Genomic DNA, 17500 nt, shown 5'->3' on the forward strand with positions numbered 1-17500 from the left:
GCTGCTGCGACAGCGCTGAAGGAAGGAATGGAAGGAAGGAAGGATGGTGGTGGTTGAGGCGGTGCCGGACCGACGGTCAGCTGCTAAAACTGTCAAATTATATCCAATTATTGCCAAATGCAAACACTGGCCAGTGCGTGATAATAAATCAGAAACAGCTTTAGCCTTTATTGCGGACACTAATCGCCGCGTGAGGCTTTTCGGAGGGGAGTGGGTGAGGGGGTGGATGCATTGGAACTAATTTACGTGGCCCCCCGGTGGTCGAAGAACCGCATCGCGGCGACAGTGGTGTGGCGGGTTCAGGTCAGGCTCGCGCTCAGTGGAGTCGCAGTCGAATTCAAGTGCGTCACGTGAATTTTATGTCCAACCAGGCGTGGCATCCGATCATCCACCAGTGATGCCGGGGCAGGTGTGGTGGCCCACGGGAGGGGAGGTCTAATAAAATATAAACTAATTTATAGGCCGCACACTATCGAACAATGTTGGTGGCCATTGTGAGGCATATAGGCGGTGGAGACTTCGGGAGTAGGTGGCTCGCGGTGGTCAACGCGTGGCATACCGCGCAATCAGCGTTCGCGACACGGCAGCTCAGCGACGGACGACGGACACCGTTTACACATCGTCCGGTATCTGGACCCGGGAGCAGAAGTCAGACCACCACACCACCGGTGCGCCGCTCGGCGTTGACGGTTTGGAGCGTTGTTTGATTAGGCCTCTCATTTGTGCGTAGAAAGGACAAGGCGACCAGGGTCCATCCCATGGACGCCACGAGACCAAAGCTCCACGCCCTCGATCCCGCGCCAACGCAAACATTATCACTTGGGTGCTCCTCCGATTTGCGAATTGATTGCATTTCGGAGTTCGTCCCGTTGATGAATGGTGCTCGTGGAGAGGATGGCGTTGCCCCCTACACTATCCCCATTACAGCCAACCCAATCCCGAGTGGGGTGTGTTGAAAGACAGAAGATGCCTTTGATGATGATGAGGATGATGATGGGAGCGTCCCAGGCGCCGCGACGGTTTCTGGGCGAGCCGCTGCTCTGCTTTGATTGATATGTTTAGCGCGTCCCATGGACATGGTTGGCGGCGGTGAAGCCAATGTTTGCCAACGTTACGGCATAAATTATCGGCGCGAAACTTCAACGTCCGTGGTCGGTGGCCATCGTCGGCGTAGGCATCTCGAAGAAGATGGTGCCATTGGGTGGATTCCGCAAGACGTGCTGGAGAGGAGGAGACAAACGCATGCTCTCGTAATGACCATTTTGATGAGTGTCAAGTGCCAGCAGGTTTTGATCTTGGTGGTGCGATTTGTGTGCTGACTGATAGGAGACGAAGTGTTGAGCTCCGATGACTTATGATGGCCACGTTGCTTGATTTGACAAGATGGAAGGTGGATCAAACTTTTCCAACAGTTTCCTCTAAGGGGTTATGGATTTGTGGATGTGGTGCAGGATCACAAAACTATAGATTCAGTTTTGAACTTGAAGTAAAAAAGGAATTTAACCATCTGGTTCGAACAGATAGTTTCCACCAACGTCAAATCAACTCAATCTAGCGAGACCTCAAAATATCCGTCACTCGCTCGCTCTCCCTCACTCGCTCCTTAATTTACTTTCTCCATTTCCCACGGCGAAACGATTAATCACCTGGGAGGGTGATGCGAAACCACCACCTTCTCCATCTCCTACCGCAGACCCCGCTTTGGGTCGATGCTGTTCAACCTCTGGGAAAAGGAATTGTAAAAAAAAGGCGTTCGAAAAAGGACGAAACCCTTCTTCGTCCAGGTCTTTGACAACTTTACCTCTTTTCACACCACTCCACCGCCCAAAAACTGTCCGGTGGTTCGTTGGTGTTGAGGAAGGTATAATTTCAATTCAATTTCCGCCATTTCCACCACCAGAACCAGTTGGCGTTGGGTGGCCGCCATTCTTCCGAAGGCAGCGCCCATTCATCGCCCACCGGTGGTGCCGGTTTGTGTCGGTCCATCCCTCGAGTAAACCCCAACTGTCAACCTTTTTACATTAATGAAATCATCAATTTCACGCGTACCTTTTTCGTCTGGTACGGTTCCTTCCTTTTCTTCGGCAAAGGTTTCCTTTCTTTGGCGGACCTTCACCGCCACCACCGTTGCTGCTGCTGCGGTCATCCTTTTTCTTTTCGTTTTTCTTTCGTTCTGGTGGTGTGAGGTGAGGTGCTGGTGGCGAATCTATTTTACAGATTTTCTTCACTTCATTCTCGGCCCAAGGTCCCAAGGTCTCGGGCGGCGTGAACTTGGAAACGGCGTTCGGTCTGTTTTCGGTCATTCGCCGTCCGGAGATAGTAGGACGAAGGTGTAGGGACCTCGTCGAAGCACGGCCATTTCACGACATTTCAATTGGTCAACCCATCTCAGCTGCCTCCCCCTCCCAGGCTGGTGACCATATTTTCTCGTCTCGCTCAGGGCGGGTTGAAGGATCGAAGTAGGTGAGACACCTTTTTTCGGTAGCCTCCTTCGAGGGACGGAAACGCACCTTTGCGCCGTTACGGAGCGAGAAGGTTGAGCTGGATGATGAGTGAGGTGAATCCTATTCACCAGGTTTGACAGTGAGATCTGCCAGAGGTCTTCCATTTGGACAGCAGGAGCAAAACGAACAGATAGAACTGTCCATTCTGTAGCGTAGTAAAAAGTAAAGTCCGAAGTAAAATAGTTTTATTGTTGTAAACCAATTTTCAGTTAAACATACGGCTCGTCCGTCCTTTTATATTTAAAAAAACAATTTTCACGTTCATTTAGCAACATTCTAAATACAACGTTTGTCTCCACAACTGACATTCTTGTTCGATCCACCGAGCGATCGTAATTGAAGTAATGGTTGATCCACACACTCACTCTCCCACTCGATATGAAGTGCCTAAATGAACTAATTACTCACACTGTGTCGTACCCGAACACGTACTCCACACGCGAAGTGCATTCCCATTGATTCGATCGATTTCCGGTAACAAGCACGTCAAGCAGCAAAATGCTTACGGTGGCAGCTGAAGAAGTGATTATCATGATTACACACGCAACTGTGCGCCAGCACATTACCGCCCACATACCTCCCCCCCCCCCCCCCACCCCGGCGGCACAGCAATCAATGAAGTGTTCCAAATTACCTATTCGTCTGTGCCAGCACACCATTAGCTATCGGGGGGGGGGGGGGGGGCAAAATAAATCGTGATTAATGGAAGATGAAATTTGCAAATTACGAGCCCACCCTCAGCCCTCGGCAGGTGAGTCGACAGATGCACTTACTGCACCGGTCGCCTCCGGTGCCACCACCACCGGCGCTGCCAGATAATTAAAGCCATCAGGTTGGAAAATTGAAAAGCACGTCTACTGCCACCCTTTCTCTCGCTCTCGCTCTCACTCTCTCTGTCTCTATTAAGGCACCCCAGTAACGAGGCGCGCGCTTCTCTCTGTGTGTGAATCTAGATGATTTTTCCACCATTCCAACCAACGTCACCACCAATTCCGCGTCCTACGTGTAGCACGCCACGGATCGGAATCCAAAGCCAATCGATGGTTCGAGAGACGAGACGCCACCAACGGCCCACGGTACATTGAACGGCGTTGTTGTTGTTGTTGGTGCCCCGGTCCCGTATGTGAGGTCCAGGCAATTGATTATGCATACCGAGCGACCGTTCCCCCCCCGCTTGGCTCTGTTCCCCTTTTTCCCTGTTTACCACGAAAACCGTCGCATATGTGGCCGACCATTGACCGAAGAGAGATGGTGTGGGGGTGCTGGTGGTACGCCAACCACGCCAAGACCGAGACTCATTAAAAAGAGCTCTCACCCGTACAGAGGTGTTGCGGCGGTGGTGGTTGCGAGAGTTCAACGTTGGAACCAACTGTGTGGATGGACCACGATGCATGGTCCCTGGTCAGGTTTTAGCATCCTTTCCGAGGTGCCACACCAAGCACACACTCGTGGTGCGACTGAGGGAACCGAGGTAATCATGGTTTTGAGATAAACCGCAACAAAAGCACCACACACCTACACACTGACGCCAGGGACCGATACTTAGCTAGTGTTGCAGCTAGAGAGAGAGAGGAAGAGTATCCTTTCCGGTGGGGATGGTTTTCATTAAAAGTGAAATGAAGCGAACCATAAAAGGTGTATGTGTGCGGACTAGCAACCCGATCGTTTTTAGGGTGGTTTTGAGTGGTTTTTTTCTTCCTCTAAAATTTGACCCCCTCCAAAACAACAACAACAAGCATCCCAAACGCTGATTATTTGCTATTATATCCCGCGGTTTTCCGTTGCATGCGCTCGTTGAGTGGCCATGCGGATCCATATAATGGCCCGGGGCAACACCTTTCTGGAACCTTTGGCTCCATTATCGTTTCCCGAGAATTTCCCCGGGACGGAAATGTGGCGTTTACATTGTTTCGAAAGCAGCTTCCATTTCGAGCAGCGGAGGGAGGAAAATGAGTTTTTGGTCTAATTAAATAATATATGCAGCAACCGCCTGTGCTGTGTGCTGGTTGCTGTCAAGTTTGATGGTGATGTCGGCCATTTTTGTGTCGTAGTGGACAGGTTTGATGTGGTAATTCGACCGACCGAGCTACTCTCGTTGATACACTTTAGAGAAATATGAAGTGAAAACTATTTGGAAGTTGTAAAATGCTGATCATCGGCTTGTGTTGTGCATTGGAGAGCTGGGATTTCTACGATTTTCCTATCTGTTATGCTCTGATTCAAAACTAATGAAAACTCCTCCATCTCTCCTTTCGCTACTTCGCATCTTTCGCTGCCAAATCAATGAAACAACATTTGTCCCCTTCAAGCCTAGGCGCTCGATGCCAAAGCGAAGCTGTCACGAGGATTGCATATGGAATTCGGTCACCCTAACCTCCCGCGGGGGACGTAATCGTAGAAGGAGGCATCGCGCGACCTCCATCAGGAAATCCGACAGTCGGCTTTCCGTCCCGCGGTCCCCCCCCCCCCCCCTGCAAAACCTTACATTTGTTGCTAATGTACTAGCCACCACGACCTCCTGATGGATGACAAAATCAACGAACCAACGCCGCCAGCAGCAGCAGCAGCAAGGAAGGAAGGTAGACGACCCAAACACGCTCCAGATGGTGGTTACTCTAGATGGGGCGCCCGGGAGCACTCGTTTGACAGATTATGTTCGAAGCGAGTGCGACAACCCACCAGCCTCTGTCCTAAGGCTCTGTGTATGTGTCTGTGTCTGTTTTGCGCAATTGCGGCGAGTGTCAAGTGTAAAACACATCCTTTTTTCGTTTGTGACATGTGTGGCGCTTGTGTGTGCGGGTGTGTGTGAGTGGCGTGGCACCATTTACAGCATCCGCTCGGAAGACACCGTTCCAGCTGGCTTACGGTTTTCCGATCGATCCTTTATCAATCAAGCGTAGTGGAGTGGAGCGGCACGGAGCGGAGTGGAGTGGAGGGGAGAGTGAAGGAAGGAAACAACATCAACATCAGGCCGACTCTTGGGGTGATGCCAGAGCGGGAGTGAGATTCGGTGATGCCGTAAAACCTTAGTCCGCCTCCCACACCCCCATCCTTCCAAGTGTCATTAGCTTTCGATCGATTTCTTAGAGGATCCTTTTTTTTTTTTTGGAGCCGAATCCTGCCCCAGCACACGCCAACGCTCCGAAATCCGATAGAGAGGACCGGTTCCGGTGGGATGGCAATCAACGCTCACACTCCAAACACCACCACCGGGCACCGGGCACCGGGCACCGGGCACCGGCACCCGGGGGTCTCCGGTCGCCAAAGTCAGGCTCTTGGATGCCAGTCTGCCAGGTCTGAGCTGGAACGAGCTTAGTGTCACGGGGTGCCAACCCCCGATGGGTTGTCGTGATATTTTTGGCACAGTTTCTTTTTTTTACCTTCTCCTGATGTCGGCCACCAGTCGGCCGAGCGTCTTACAGGGCGCGCGCACGTGTGCGTCCGATACGCAACGATTTACTGACCAACTGGTTCTCGCCACGGAGCGCACCGTTTGGCACAGCGGAGCGGTCACAAATTTCCTTCACTTTATGAAACTTCTACCAAAAGGACCTTTGGCCCGTCGACGTCGTCGTCGTCGTCGTCCTGGTCGTCCTGGTCCTGGTTCTGGTCGTCGAAGACGTCGTCTTCGATTCGCTTGGTCGGTGTCGCCGGGTGGATGGAAGATGTGTTGCGACCTTTTCTCGGGAGCACATACACTTATCCTATAAGTCACACTAATTGACGTGGGTTTTTGCCAGGGGGGGTAACGGTGCATCCGGTGTGGAAGCACCGTTGGCCCCCGGAAAGCCGGGAATCGAATGAAGACACATTTTTGGAGCAGCCCAACGAGAGGGCGCCCAGCGGTAGCAACGGTGGTTCGCACCGGCCAGATGGTGCTTCGAAACGCTTTCGGAAAAAGGGACGCACCGAGGCCTTATCGAGGCCCAACGATGCCCACCGTTGATGCGTTACCACTCGACGCACACCAACAGGGTGTGTGTGCTGGTGGCGTTTACAGACGGCTCTTCTAGCGTTCGTTTGCTTGCTGGCTGACTGCGAGTATGTGGCGTTGGGCGTACAAGATGAAATTGGATTTTCTCCCAAAATAAGAAACCACTCAGCCAGCCGCTTGGCTACAGGATTCGGTTCGTAAGGTTGGGACGACGGAGGAGGAGGAGGAGGACTGGCGCACACGTGGATCACGGAAGCCAGCAAGACGGAGACGGAATTCTTTAAGACTTCCTCGCTCCCTTCCCCAAAAACCTGACAGATGACGCAAGTGTTGGCTCTACAGGCTAGGCTTCGTGTGGTCTTGGGTGTTTTGCGTGTGCCAACACAGGCCACAGGAACTTGCTGTGACCCCGGGGCCGTCGGAATGTTACCAACTTTCGGTAAGGTATTATGCCGATATTTTGCGCTGCAGCACCTTCTGTGTGTTCGAGGGACGCGTCCCAGAGAGTAAGCAGTAAATCTGGGCTGCGGTACCATGATGTCAAGATGTCTCCGTCCGAGGCTTCCTTCAACGTCTGATGGAACACGGGGCAGGGGGTATTATGAGGAATTATGTGCACAAATATCTAGCGAATACTTACGTGCCAGCGATGGTCGAAAGCGTATCGCTTTCCGAAAGCTCTCCACAGCCTCGTTGTAATCCTGCTGGTTTTGCAGCAAAATTCCTCTGCAAGCGAAAGAGAGAGAGAGAGAGAGAGAAGAAAACGGGAGGGTGTAAGTGATCGAAGTGAACTTATAGATGCCGAGCATTCAGTATTTTGTTCATTTTGTATTGTGGGCAACGGATTGTTTAAGAACTTCTTTAATAATACAATGCAAGGAAGGTTGTTTATATAAGGCTCAATTACCAAAAATCCATTCCTTTCGGGAAATGTTTTGGATGCCTTACTTTACTCCTAGCATGTACCTTCGTCTGCCACCCTTGCTTAAAATGCTGGAGACGTGTAATTTGTTGGCAACAATAAATAAGCGCACTTTATCGCCCGACTCATTATGCTCCCGGTGTGCTGATAACGCGCACCGTGCTCTGCCCTGCGAGCATCCGGTTTCGTGCGCTCGTCGCCACCAGCCACGAGCCACCAACCTGCTTTTTGCTTATCGCGTTCGGATCAAAAAGGTGCTTCTCAGCCGCGGCGATGGAACTAGAGCCGCGGTTCACGCGCCATCTCCGCCACCGGTAGGGAATGGTTGGCAAAATGAAAATTAGCTATTTGTTAAAACATTTTATTCCTAATTTGAGCTGGCAAGCGATAGGGCCGTGGTGAGCCCCGGTGTTGTTATTGTTGCTCCTTCTGCTGCTGCTGCTGCTTGCGATGACGTTGATGGTGAACGAAATGCGGAGAATCCCCCCGTAACACCGGAAGTGAAAAAGATGCGCAAGATTTTCACCATCTCCTAGGTCGCTAGCAGCAGCAGCAGCAGCAGCCACCTTGGGCGCTAGAATGCAATGTCCAGCAGCTATCCAGCAGGCGTTCAACGTTGGAACCGTGGGAAGAATCGGTTGGTGTCGCGTTGTCGGCTTGAATTACCATTTTAAACGACGACAACGAGCGCAAAATTCTGTTGGGAAAATCCGCTTTTCTTTCGCGTGGAACCAGCCAGCGAGCGTCTGTTTGTGAGCGCGCACTCAAAGGGGTTGTCCCCGTGGCTCGAGGATTTGTCGTAAGCGCCGTGGCATGGCCAGCCGGTTTTTGCAACGCAGCAAACGCGCTTCCTTTCCTCCGCAGGACGCTAACGACGACCGACCGAGTCACCGAGACTCTGATAGCATCTAATTTTCACGTAAACTGTACTATTTTTCAACTCGACGCTACTGAATAGTTAATGCCCTCGCCTCCGGGAGTCTGCGTTGCACTGCGCATCGCCTTTTCCCTTTTGGAGGCGAAAGCAAAGCAGCAACAGCAGCTGCCCATTAGCGACAGACAGGCGTGTGCAGCGTGTTCCAGACGCTAGACGCTAGGGAAGCATTTATTTAAGAGGTTGTCACGGGCACTGTGGACAGGCTGTGGAGCTGAAATTTCAGCTTAACGAAGTTTTGCTTCAAAAACAGGCGCTTCCTTCTGTTCGTTTCCGGGAGGACTATTTGTGCGTAATTCATCATTAACTGTGTTTGCTTTAGTGCGAGATAATTGGAAGTTGGATTCATTAGAAATTAAAGTAAAAATTGTGATGTTAAGTGCTCTTCTCCAGATTCCAGTTCTTACTAGAAATAACTTCCGGCTATTTACAATAAACTTCATTCCTTTATGGTGCGAATAGGTTATAATCGATCAGAATTGATGCTCAGCTCGCCGTGGATGATTAGAAAGCTAACAAATTGCATTCACAGAGATGCATAGAGTGCACCGGAAGCAAAGGCAACGTGTAGAAAGAAGGAACACTGCAGACGTAAAGGATTAGTTCCGCTTACTGACCGACTTCGTGGTTCCGCCCGTGGAAGAGATATAATCGCCGATAATATTTCCTCACCAAACGGCAAGCGATAATTTAGTGCCTTGGGTGCTGCTCCTGTGCAAGCGATGCCAGCTCAGCGATAAGGATATAAAAGCGATACTTGCTCTAGATAATTTACTTCAAGTTCGTTCGTTCGTTCGTTCGTGGAGTCATGATGCCACTTTCCATTAGGCAGCGTACTCCATGAGTGCGCCGTCAGTCATCAACATCAAGTGTTCGGCGTATAATATTTCCAAAACATGCGCCACCATTAAGTGCATCAATTCGCATCGATGTTTACCATCAAACACCTCCGGGCTAGTCACTCTCTCGAGTGCTCTCGAGAGCGCCGTGCGGATGTGCGATCAAGTGCTCTGCAATTGCGTCATTAATTTCGAAAAAATTCCTTTCCAATCCCTTGACTAGCTTCGGTGGCGCAAAATGCGGAGCATTTTTAGTGTTGCTCAAGCATCCTTTCCCGTCGAGTGCCATCAGCTCCTCTTGAACTCCCGGGGCATCGTTCTAACATGCAAACACCAGGATCCCGTTGGAAGACGCGCGGCAGTCCGGGTGTCCGGGAGTTGGTGTGCCAGATGAAGATGATTCGGATTCCATCGAAAGGGCTTAGTGTGGAGTGTCACACGGAGGAGTGGCATCGGGTGTGCCGGTCGATGGCCATGTCATCTGCATGCATGCGGACCCGGTTTGATGGGAGCACTCGACGTGTGCCTTAAGGGCCTGACACCGGTAACCTCCGTGTGTGCCCACGTATGTCCACACGTCCATCGTTCATTTTCACGCCATCACCATCATCCTCATCGGGTGCCGCATCCGGTGAAAGATAACGCCAACGGCAACAACCGACCGACCACTTCCGTCAATTGACAGCCAGCCTTGGTGCTGCTGCTGCTGCAGTTTGAAATTCGATGAATATGCATTATTAATCACACCCTTCAACGCAGTGCAAGGTGGGGTCGGGGGTTGTCGACTGCAGTGGCCACCGATAACACGGATTCAGCCGGCATCTTGTCTCGAGATTTGCAGTCACGCATCGTTTCGCCATCGCAGCGGTTTCCGGTTTTCCTGTCATGTTTGATTATCGAGAGGTGCTAAAGCCGGTCTGCAGTGGGCGTTTGATGGAATGCGTTCAATTAGTTTACTAACACTTGCGTTCCAAGGGCGTCGCCTTTGATGGCAGTTTATTAGCAAACGACGACGATGAAGAGCGGAATTCAATGTTGATTGCGGAATAGCAGATCTTGGATGCTATGTAGCGATGTGTTTGATCGTGTTTTTAGACTCAAAGAACCGTTTATGCTAAGGGTCTCAAACTAATGTTAGCATGCGCGCCGCAGTTTCAAATATCAACCAGTTCGAGGGTCATTTTATCACAAAATTTGAAGGTTCATGGCAATATTTAATTTGTTTTTCCCACCAAACCTCAACCGCTCAGCGACACCGGTTCCGTTGCCAAAACCCAATAATGCAGGCGCCCTTCGAAATGGAGGCGCCAGGTAACCGGTACTTTCCGGGAATTTTAATAATAATTTAAATGGCAAAATAATCCAAGGATCTCAAAGTCTATTATGTGAAAAATGTTGAAATGTTGCAAAAATGTTTCTTCATTCAATTTTTCGAAGACTACAAGGAATGTAGGAACGCCTGATGATTGCATTTCGCATCGCAACGCATCCAAGTTGTTCTTTTTTGTGCCTTGGACCGTACAGTTGTTCTAATTGGCGGTAGAAGCAACGATGCTTCATCCAAAAGATTGACCGGCAGAGATTTGTCTGTCACATCAATCTGCTACCACAAAAAGCCAGTCTTTAATGTTGTGAGTCTGCAAGAGGACACCCAAACCAACGGGTACGGGTTCAATTTCATGCTCGAAGATAATGTCCCTTCCCCACCCCCTGACCAAACCCTCTCGTGGCCATCGAGAGTGACGCAAGCAGGCGAAGGGGGGAACATTCTTATAAATTCATAATTTTATCGTTTTCTGCAAAAAATGTTGCGGCCTGCTTCGGTGCTGGACCCCCTCCGTTCCTGGAACATGACACTTGGTACACGCCATCGGTACAGCATTGCGCTACCGTAGGTCACAAGGGAGACGAGGACAATGGAGCATCGAGCAGAGCAGAGCAACGGTTTGGTTGAACGTGACGAATTGTGGGCACACCGCGTGTACCGAACGCAAACGGGATGAGTAATTTATTATGCCACACATGAATATTTACTCAGAGCGAAGCGAAACGAAACCGTCACGATGTTTACCGCACCCCTTTTCTCCCCGAAACGGCCACCATCAACTCGCCGGCGAATGTCAAAATTGTTGCCTCAGACCAGTGAGAGAGAGAGAGACAGAGAGAGAGAGAGAGAGAGAGAGAGAGAGAGAGAGAGAGAGAGAGAGAGAGAGATAGAGCGAGAGGATGAATCTGTTCTCTGTAGGACCATTGTGGGGGGTGGGGCTATCATTTTCTCGTCAGTCCACCGCGATTAGCCGGCTGCTGCTGCTGGAAATGGCTGCCTCAATGTGTGCCGTAGTACCATTCATAGCAGCCTGGGCGAGACCTACCTCCTCGCCCTTTCCTCACCTCCCTAGACAAATGACGTTTGATGGACATATTCATACGAGTGGATTCTCGGTTTCTGCCCTTGCGTTCAGATTTATTTCTATTTCGTCTGCTTCTGTTCTGTTGTTCTGACATTTTTTCTCTCGATTTCATGCTTACTCTCGGACTCTGGCTGCTGTGAATGAGATTCTGGATTAGCAGGCATTAGAGCATCGTGTGGTTTGCTGGAACCAGCAATACCAAGCACGACGCACGCCAACTTTAATGAGTTTTAATAATGGATACGGGAATTTTGGGCAGCATATAATCATGACTGACTGCTCGTCTCGACCGTCTTTCGGTGGGAAATGTAATTTAGGGAAATCAATTATCAGCGCTATTGTTCAGCAAACGAAATCGTACATAAATTGCATAAATTGCTTTCAATTGATGGAAAGCTTTTTATCTACCAGTTTCAATTGAAAAATTCTATCCGAACATAATTGCATTGTTATTTGGAATGCGTCTGGCATTAATAGGAGAAAAAAAAGTGAAATGCGATCCTTTAGTGCAATCCGTTTGGTCCTTAATGTACATTCCTTGTTAACTCAACTCTCGATCACGATTGTAATGCTCCAGTTGGTAATGAAATGTCTCACGCATGCAACACGCCACCGACGGTTGGTATCAATTGTACCTGACTACCATGAAGCCAATTGTGTTTGGAATGTGAATACTGACCACCCGGCAGGACGATCCCTCCTTTCTCTTTATGGTAATTGAGCAATTTTAAAATATGTACTTTAGTCACCATTGATTTTCCGACCGCCGACTGGTGACTGGCGACTGAAAACTCGTAGCAAATGAAGCTTCTAAAGCAAGTTGGATCGATGCGAACCCCCAACCAGATTAAGGGGTCGACGGAACGGCCAAGTTTTTCCAATTTTCCACCGGTCTGAGGCCTCCTGGTTCCCGTTTCAGCGTGTCTTTTTTTATTCCAACAACCGACCATCGACCACCAATCGAATGTCGATCGAAGGACGTCGGACGCGGTCTGCCCTCGAGCGCCGTTGGGCCGCTGGATGTTGGTGCAGCAATGATTAAGTTTTCCCGCTGTCAAACCGTTCTGGGCCGTGGAACCAACTTTGCCATACCGACCGGATGCAGCTGCCGATATCGTTTTTCCCTGCACAAGGACGGTATGGCTACTGGCGGCCACAAAAATTGGGTAATGTTGTAGCCAATTCCGAGCTTCCTGTGCAGTGGCTCGAGGATTGTGCCGAACCACAACATCCGGCGGCGCATTTCAACAAACATCGACAGATGCAGGTCGTTCACGGGTCGTTTTCCAAGCCGAACCTTCTCGGTACAGGGATCAGTAATATCATTAGACAAAACGACGAGATTTACAAATGGTGCTGATGAGCTGGCCAGTGGCTGACGATGACGAGTGAGCGGAGTTGTAGGATTGAAACCACGCGTCTGCTCGACTGGCAACAACCGAAATGGGCTGAATGGAAATCACTAACGGATGAAATGCGATAAACTAGTTAACCACCCCGTGGTTGCGTGCTGATCAACACCACCAGGGGCTCCAAACCATCAAGATGCATTTCCGGGCGCTGGCGTACGAAAGTGGCCGGAAGTAATTTAACAAACTTCTGGTTTCGTTTGCGTAGGGTAGGGTGCTTGTTTGAACGAGCAATACCCTATTCCAGCCAGCCTTTGGTACGTTTGTTCCTGTTTGCTGGAATGCAATTCCTAATTGACCTTGGCCTTGAGACATGTTTGGTCCACTTAAAACTGTTGACCATTGAACGGCAGTCACGGTACAATGTTAGCTACCAGCAAACGGAATGGTACCAAGCTGCTCACCGTTTGTTACACCCGGAATGGCTTCACCAGTGACAGCTACACGGAATGGTCCCCGTAGCTCCCCAGGCCCAAGCCAAGACAAAGCGTATGGTGAAATGTAAAATAACCTCAAAGTCAGGCCTGTTATTTGCCGTCATAACAGACCAAAAACTTAACCACTAAGGCTTTGGCGGTAGTAGACGACGCGTACACACCGTACATTCCCGGGCATGATTTGCCACTTCGGAACACATGTTTGCCATTTACCAGCCCTCCCAGAGAGAGAGAGAGAGGAAGAGGGAGAACGAACCAACCAGCATGGGCGACGGTGGGCGCAATTTAAAAAGATAAAAACCATGTCAGCCACCCGATACGGCGTTGTTGGCGTGGGCAAGCACTTTTGAAGACGGCAACAAACGACTGGTAGGCAGCAGCAGGAGAGCAAAAATCATGTTTCGCGCAAAAACCGTCTTCCTTCTTTGGAGTACCATCGACATAACTCCCCTTCCCCCTCCGCGGCTCGGTCTGGAAGCACCGTGCGGCACGTGGAAATAATATTTGGAACGGAAGGCATGTTCCGGGCGTGGGTATTCCCCGGGAACGGGACCACCGAAACGTATGGCTTCGGCTTACCGTGTCCCGTTTTGAGTCGGGCCGCGAAGAAGGGCCCGTGGTGGAGGGTTTCAAATGCACGAACAATGAGAGTGAGAGAGAGCCGGGAAAAAACACGATGCCGAAAGCGGACGACGACGACGACGAGGAGGACGACACATTCTGCAGCCATAGTGGAACCATTCAGAAGTACCATTACTATCTGTAATCCGCCACATACCGGCGCTGGTGCTGGTGCTGGTGGTGTGGATACACGTTGTAATGGCGTTTGGGTCATTGCGTTTCAACCATTTTTCATTGCGCGGATGTGTACGCGACGGGTGCCCGTGGTCTTGTTTCGTGATGTCCTTGCCACTCCAATGGAAGGATCTGAAGCGCAAGTATAAACGATTCTTGAACGCGTTGTGAGCGCAAATTAAAGCGCAAAACTTGGTACGGAAGTCGATTGCTTCTTAAGTTTTTGATCGATATGATGTGGCCTCGATTTGTCTGCAGATCGGTCAGCAGCACGCTGAGACACATGCAGGAAACTCGTCTAAATCGAGGAAGTCGGGAGTAATTCTCGAATAAACGGAGTACAGCTGGCTAAAAGGCACCGGAAATGTGTGTACTTGTATGTAGAGAGTGGCAGAGCGACATCAGAGAGTCTGTTCGCTTATTTGTCTTAAGATCTCGACAGTAAACAACCGGGAAAGCTGCCCACTGCTTCCATAAGACTCATTACGGGAAATGAGGTTTAAGACTTTAAATCGTCGTCACAGCCCATGTCGTCATTTTGCTGCACAGCACCGAGACACGATCATGGAGACACACGTAAAGCGCTGCTGCTATTCAGCCAAAACTGTTCGTCTCTGGTCTCGTAGCGTAGGCCAGGAAATGGAGGTCCACATGTAGTCGCCACCGGAGGCCATAAACATTCACTGCCAGCTGCGGGGCTGACCGAAACAGATTCTCCTCCTCGTCCCGCGAGCGAGCGAAAGAGCGAGCAACGCTTTCATTCCAGACACTGCAATGGTGTTGGCCACCATCCCGAAAATGCCACTCCGCAGCTCTTCCGAGTAAGCGGCGAAAGTAATTTATAGTTTTAGAATGTGTTTATTTAATTTGTTCGCATTAATTTTTAATTTTCATTTTGCCGAATCGTTTCCGCCAAAGTATTTGTTGGCTAGCTCTGTTCACCGAGGCCTCGGCCTTGCGATGCGATTGCTGCTGCTGCGGCCTAACGACCGTCTAAAGGGGGTTTCTAGTTGCATGCCGGAGTCCTAACAACTCGTTCGTTTCAATGGGCGTATCGTGTGGGCAGAGGGGAGGTCCTTTATGTGCAGCGAGCCCATTTTTTGCCCTCGGACCAGGGAGGTTCAGGAAACGGTTCCATCGGAGTCTGCCAGGAGTTGAAATGCACTTTCGAAGGGCATTCGGAGCTTTGTGCATCGCGAACGAGTGTTTTGGTGGAATGTTTTCTGGGACGAATCGACCATCCACCAGCTCCGATGGTCGGTCTGTCGGGTTTTTGTTTGTTTTTTTTTTCATTTTCTTGTTGGGTTTTTTCTCGTTCTCTCTCTCGAGTCTAATGCAACTACCAAGCCATTCAAACGTCATGTGGACACGCGAAAACAGGAGAAACATGGGCAGTTCCGGGGCCGGGGGTACCGTTGGTTTGTGAATTATTTTATTTGTGTTGATGCCGCTACCAAAGCTTACGGCTTAAGGCGAAAGAGGAAGCTAAAAAATTAAAAAGTTGTTGAATGCTGTCGAGTGCACACACAATTCACACGTTCTGGTGATGTATTCGATGGCAAGGGATGCTTGAAGCATAATTTAATTCATCGCACTGAGAGGCTTTCCACTTGCGGAGCCTTTTTCGTGAGGAAAAGTATTTTCAAAACACTAAATTTCTCGTGCATACAAAGAGAGAAACAGAGAGCAAGAGAGAAAGACAGAGAGAGAGAGAGGGAGAGAGAGAGAGAGAGAGCGAGAAGGAGAGGTTCTAAGCTCGTTGCAGCCACGGCAAATAGTTTTCCTTATCAGCCGTGCACGCCATGTGCCGCTCGCGCGTGTATGTGTTTGTGTTGTGAATGTTGTTCAAACAAGCCAATTAGTGGGATAGAGGCATATTGGCATTGGCTTCGTAGAAGTAGAAGTCGGAGAAGAATGGGAAACGGTTGGTTTCTCTTTTCTATTCCGCTGCCGAACAACGAAATCCGCTTCCATTCACCAGCGAATGATTCAATTTTCATGCTTTCATCCTTGAAAGAACGATCCGCGGTGGTCCCTGGTGTTTCCATGGTGATGTTTCTCCGCGCTTTCCGCGAAAAGCAGTTCGTCTCGCTATTTTTCCTCCATTTCTACTGATGTATAGCAGCAGAAGCCGCGTGGAGCTATGGTTTGTCTGACTGGCGCTTGTGTAATGCACAATAGTGGCGGCTCCAAGGACTGGGTTCAGATCGAGCATCATCGGAGCGACAGCAGCAGCAGTAGTTCAAGAAAGATAATTTTCATAATGAGACCCGCATCCTTCTTCTGCAGCACCACTGCTGCTTCTGCTGCTGCTCCTTCACAATAGAGGCCAGGATATGCTGGCCTTTTACTTCGTGCAAACAGTGCATTGGCACTGCCTTTGCTGCCTTGCTGCTACTGCTGGTGTCTTTTGTCGCATGAAGGAAGTAAACATCATTGCCTTTTTCACCAGCCAGTGCTGCTTGCGGCACTGGCTGCATCCTGATTCGGGCTGCAGCTTTACCCACACCAACTCCAGACTGGCTGAGCAGCCAGCATGGAAAAGCCATTTTCATACACATTTCCCTCAAAGCACAAAGCAGATGTGGGTAGAGGGAGCACGAGCAGGATGATACGCTGGAAGTTATTTTATAAATAGAGCCAGCGTCTCACCATTCACCAATGTTGCCGCAGCTTTTCCTCGGCACACCACGGAACTGTGCACGGTTTTCCATTTTCACACTTTCCCCTCGTCGCTCGGGCAAAGCTGTTCATTTGATTGTTGTAGGCCTGCATCGGATATCTTTTCTCTCTCGTTTCGTTCCCTCGTTCGCTCCCGGCATTCGACTGTCAACGACTGTTGCTGTGACGGCCATGCCGTGCTAGTTCAATCTGTCACAGTCTGCCGGTTGCTGGAGGCCCCTGGTGGCTCCCGGGTGCCTTCATGAAAAGCTTCTCGCCGGGGAGGGGTACGTGACGGTGGATGAAGGAAACCGAACCCACAAGTTCACCAAAGGTCTTTTCATTCGCTTTTCCACAACAGCGCGTTACAGTTTCGTCTGGAGGACACATGATTACGTGTAATGAGAACGAGTGAGATACCAAATAGAATGAGAGTGTAGAAACGTCCTCATCCCAAGCGAACGCCTCCATAATGGATGCTCGTGTAAAGCGCGCATTGTTTGAATACACGACAAACGCTGGTAGCTGGCAGCAAATGGAAGGCCTAGCGACCCGTTCGCCGAGGTTTGTCTGAATAGGGAATCCGGCGCAGATGTGTGCAGAGCATGCATGTCCCAGATCTGTCCCTCGCAGACGCACACTCATGTGCCTGAG

General features: G+C 50.2%; 1 protein-coding gene across 1 annotated transcript in view; it reads right to left on the reverse strand.

Annotated features, from left to right (window-relative positions):
• LOC126570873 (protein O-mannosyl-transferase TMTC2) overlaps positions 1-17500 on the reverse strand; it is a 131518-nt gene that overhangs the window by 18021 nt on the left and 95997 nt on the right. Inside the window, exon 7 of the mRNA XM_050228937.1 lies at positions 7079-7164. Within this exon, the coding sequence (XP_050084894.1) occupies positions 7079-7164 (86 nt within the window). The remainder of the gene's footprint in view (positions 1-7078; positions 7165-17500) is intronic.

This window comes from Anopheles aquasalis, chromosome 2, assembly GCF_943734665.1.
Source record: "Anopheles aquasalis chromosome 2, idAnoAquaMG_Q_19, whole genome shotgun sequence".
Classification (NCBI taxonomy): domain Eukaryota; kingdom Metazoa; phylum Arthropoda; class Insecta; order Diptera; family Culicidae; genus Anopheles; species Anopheles aquasalis.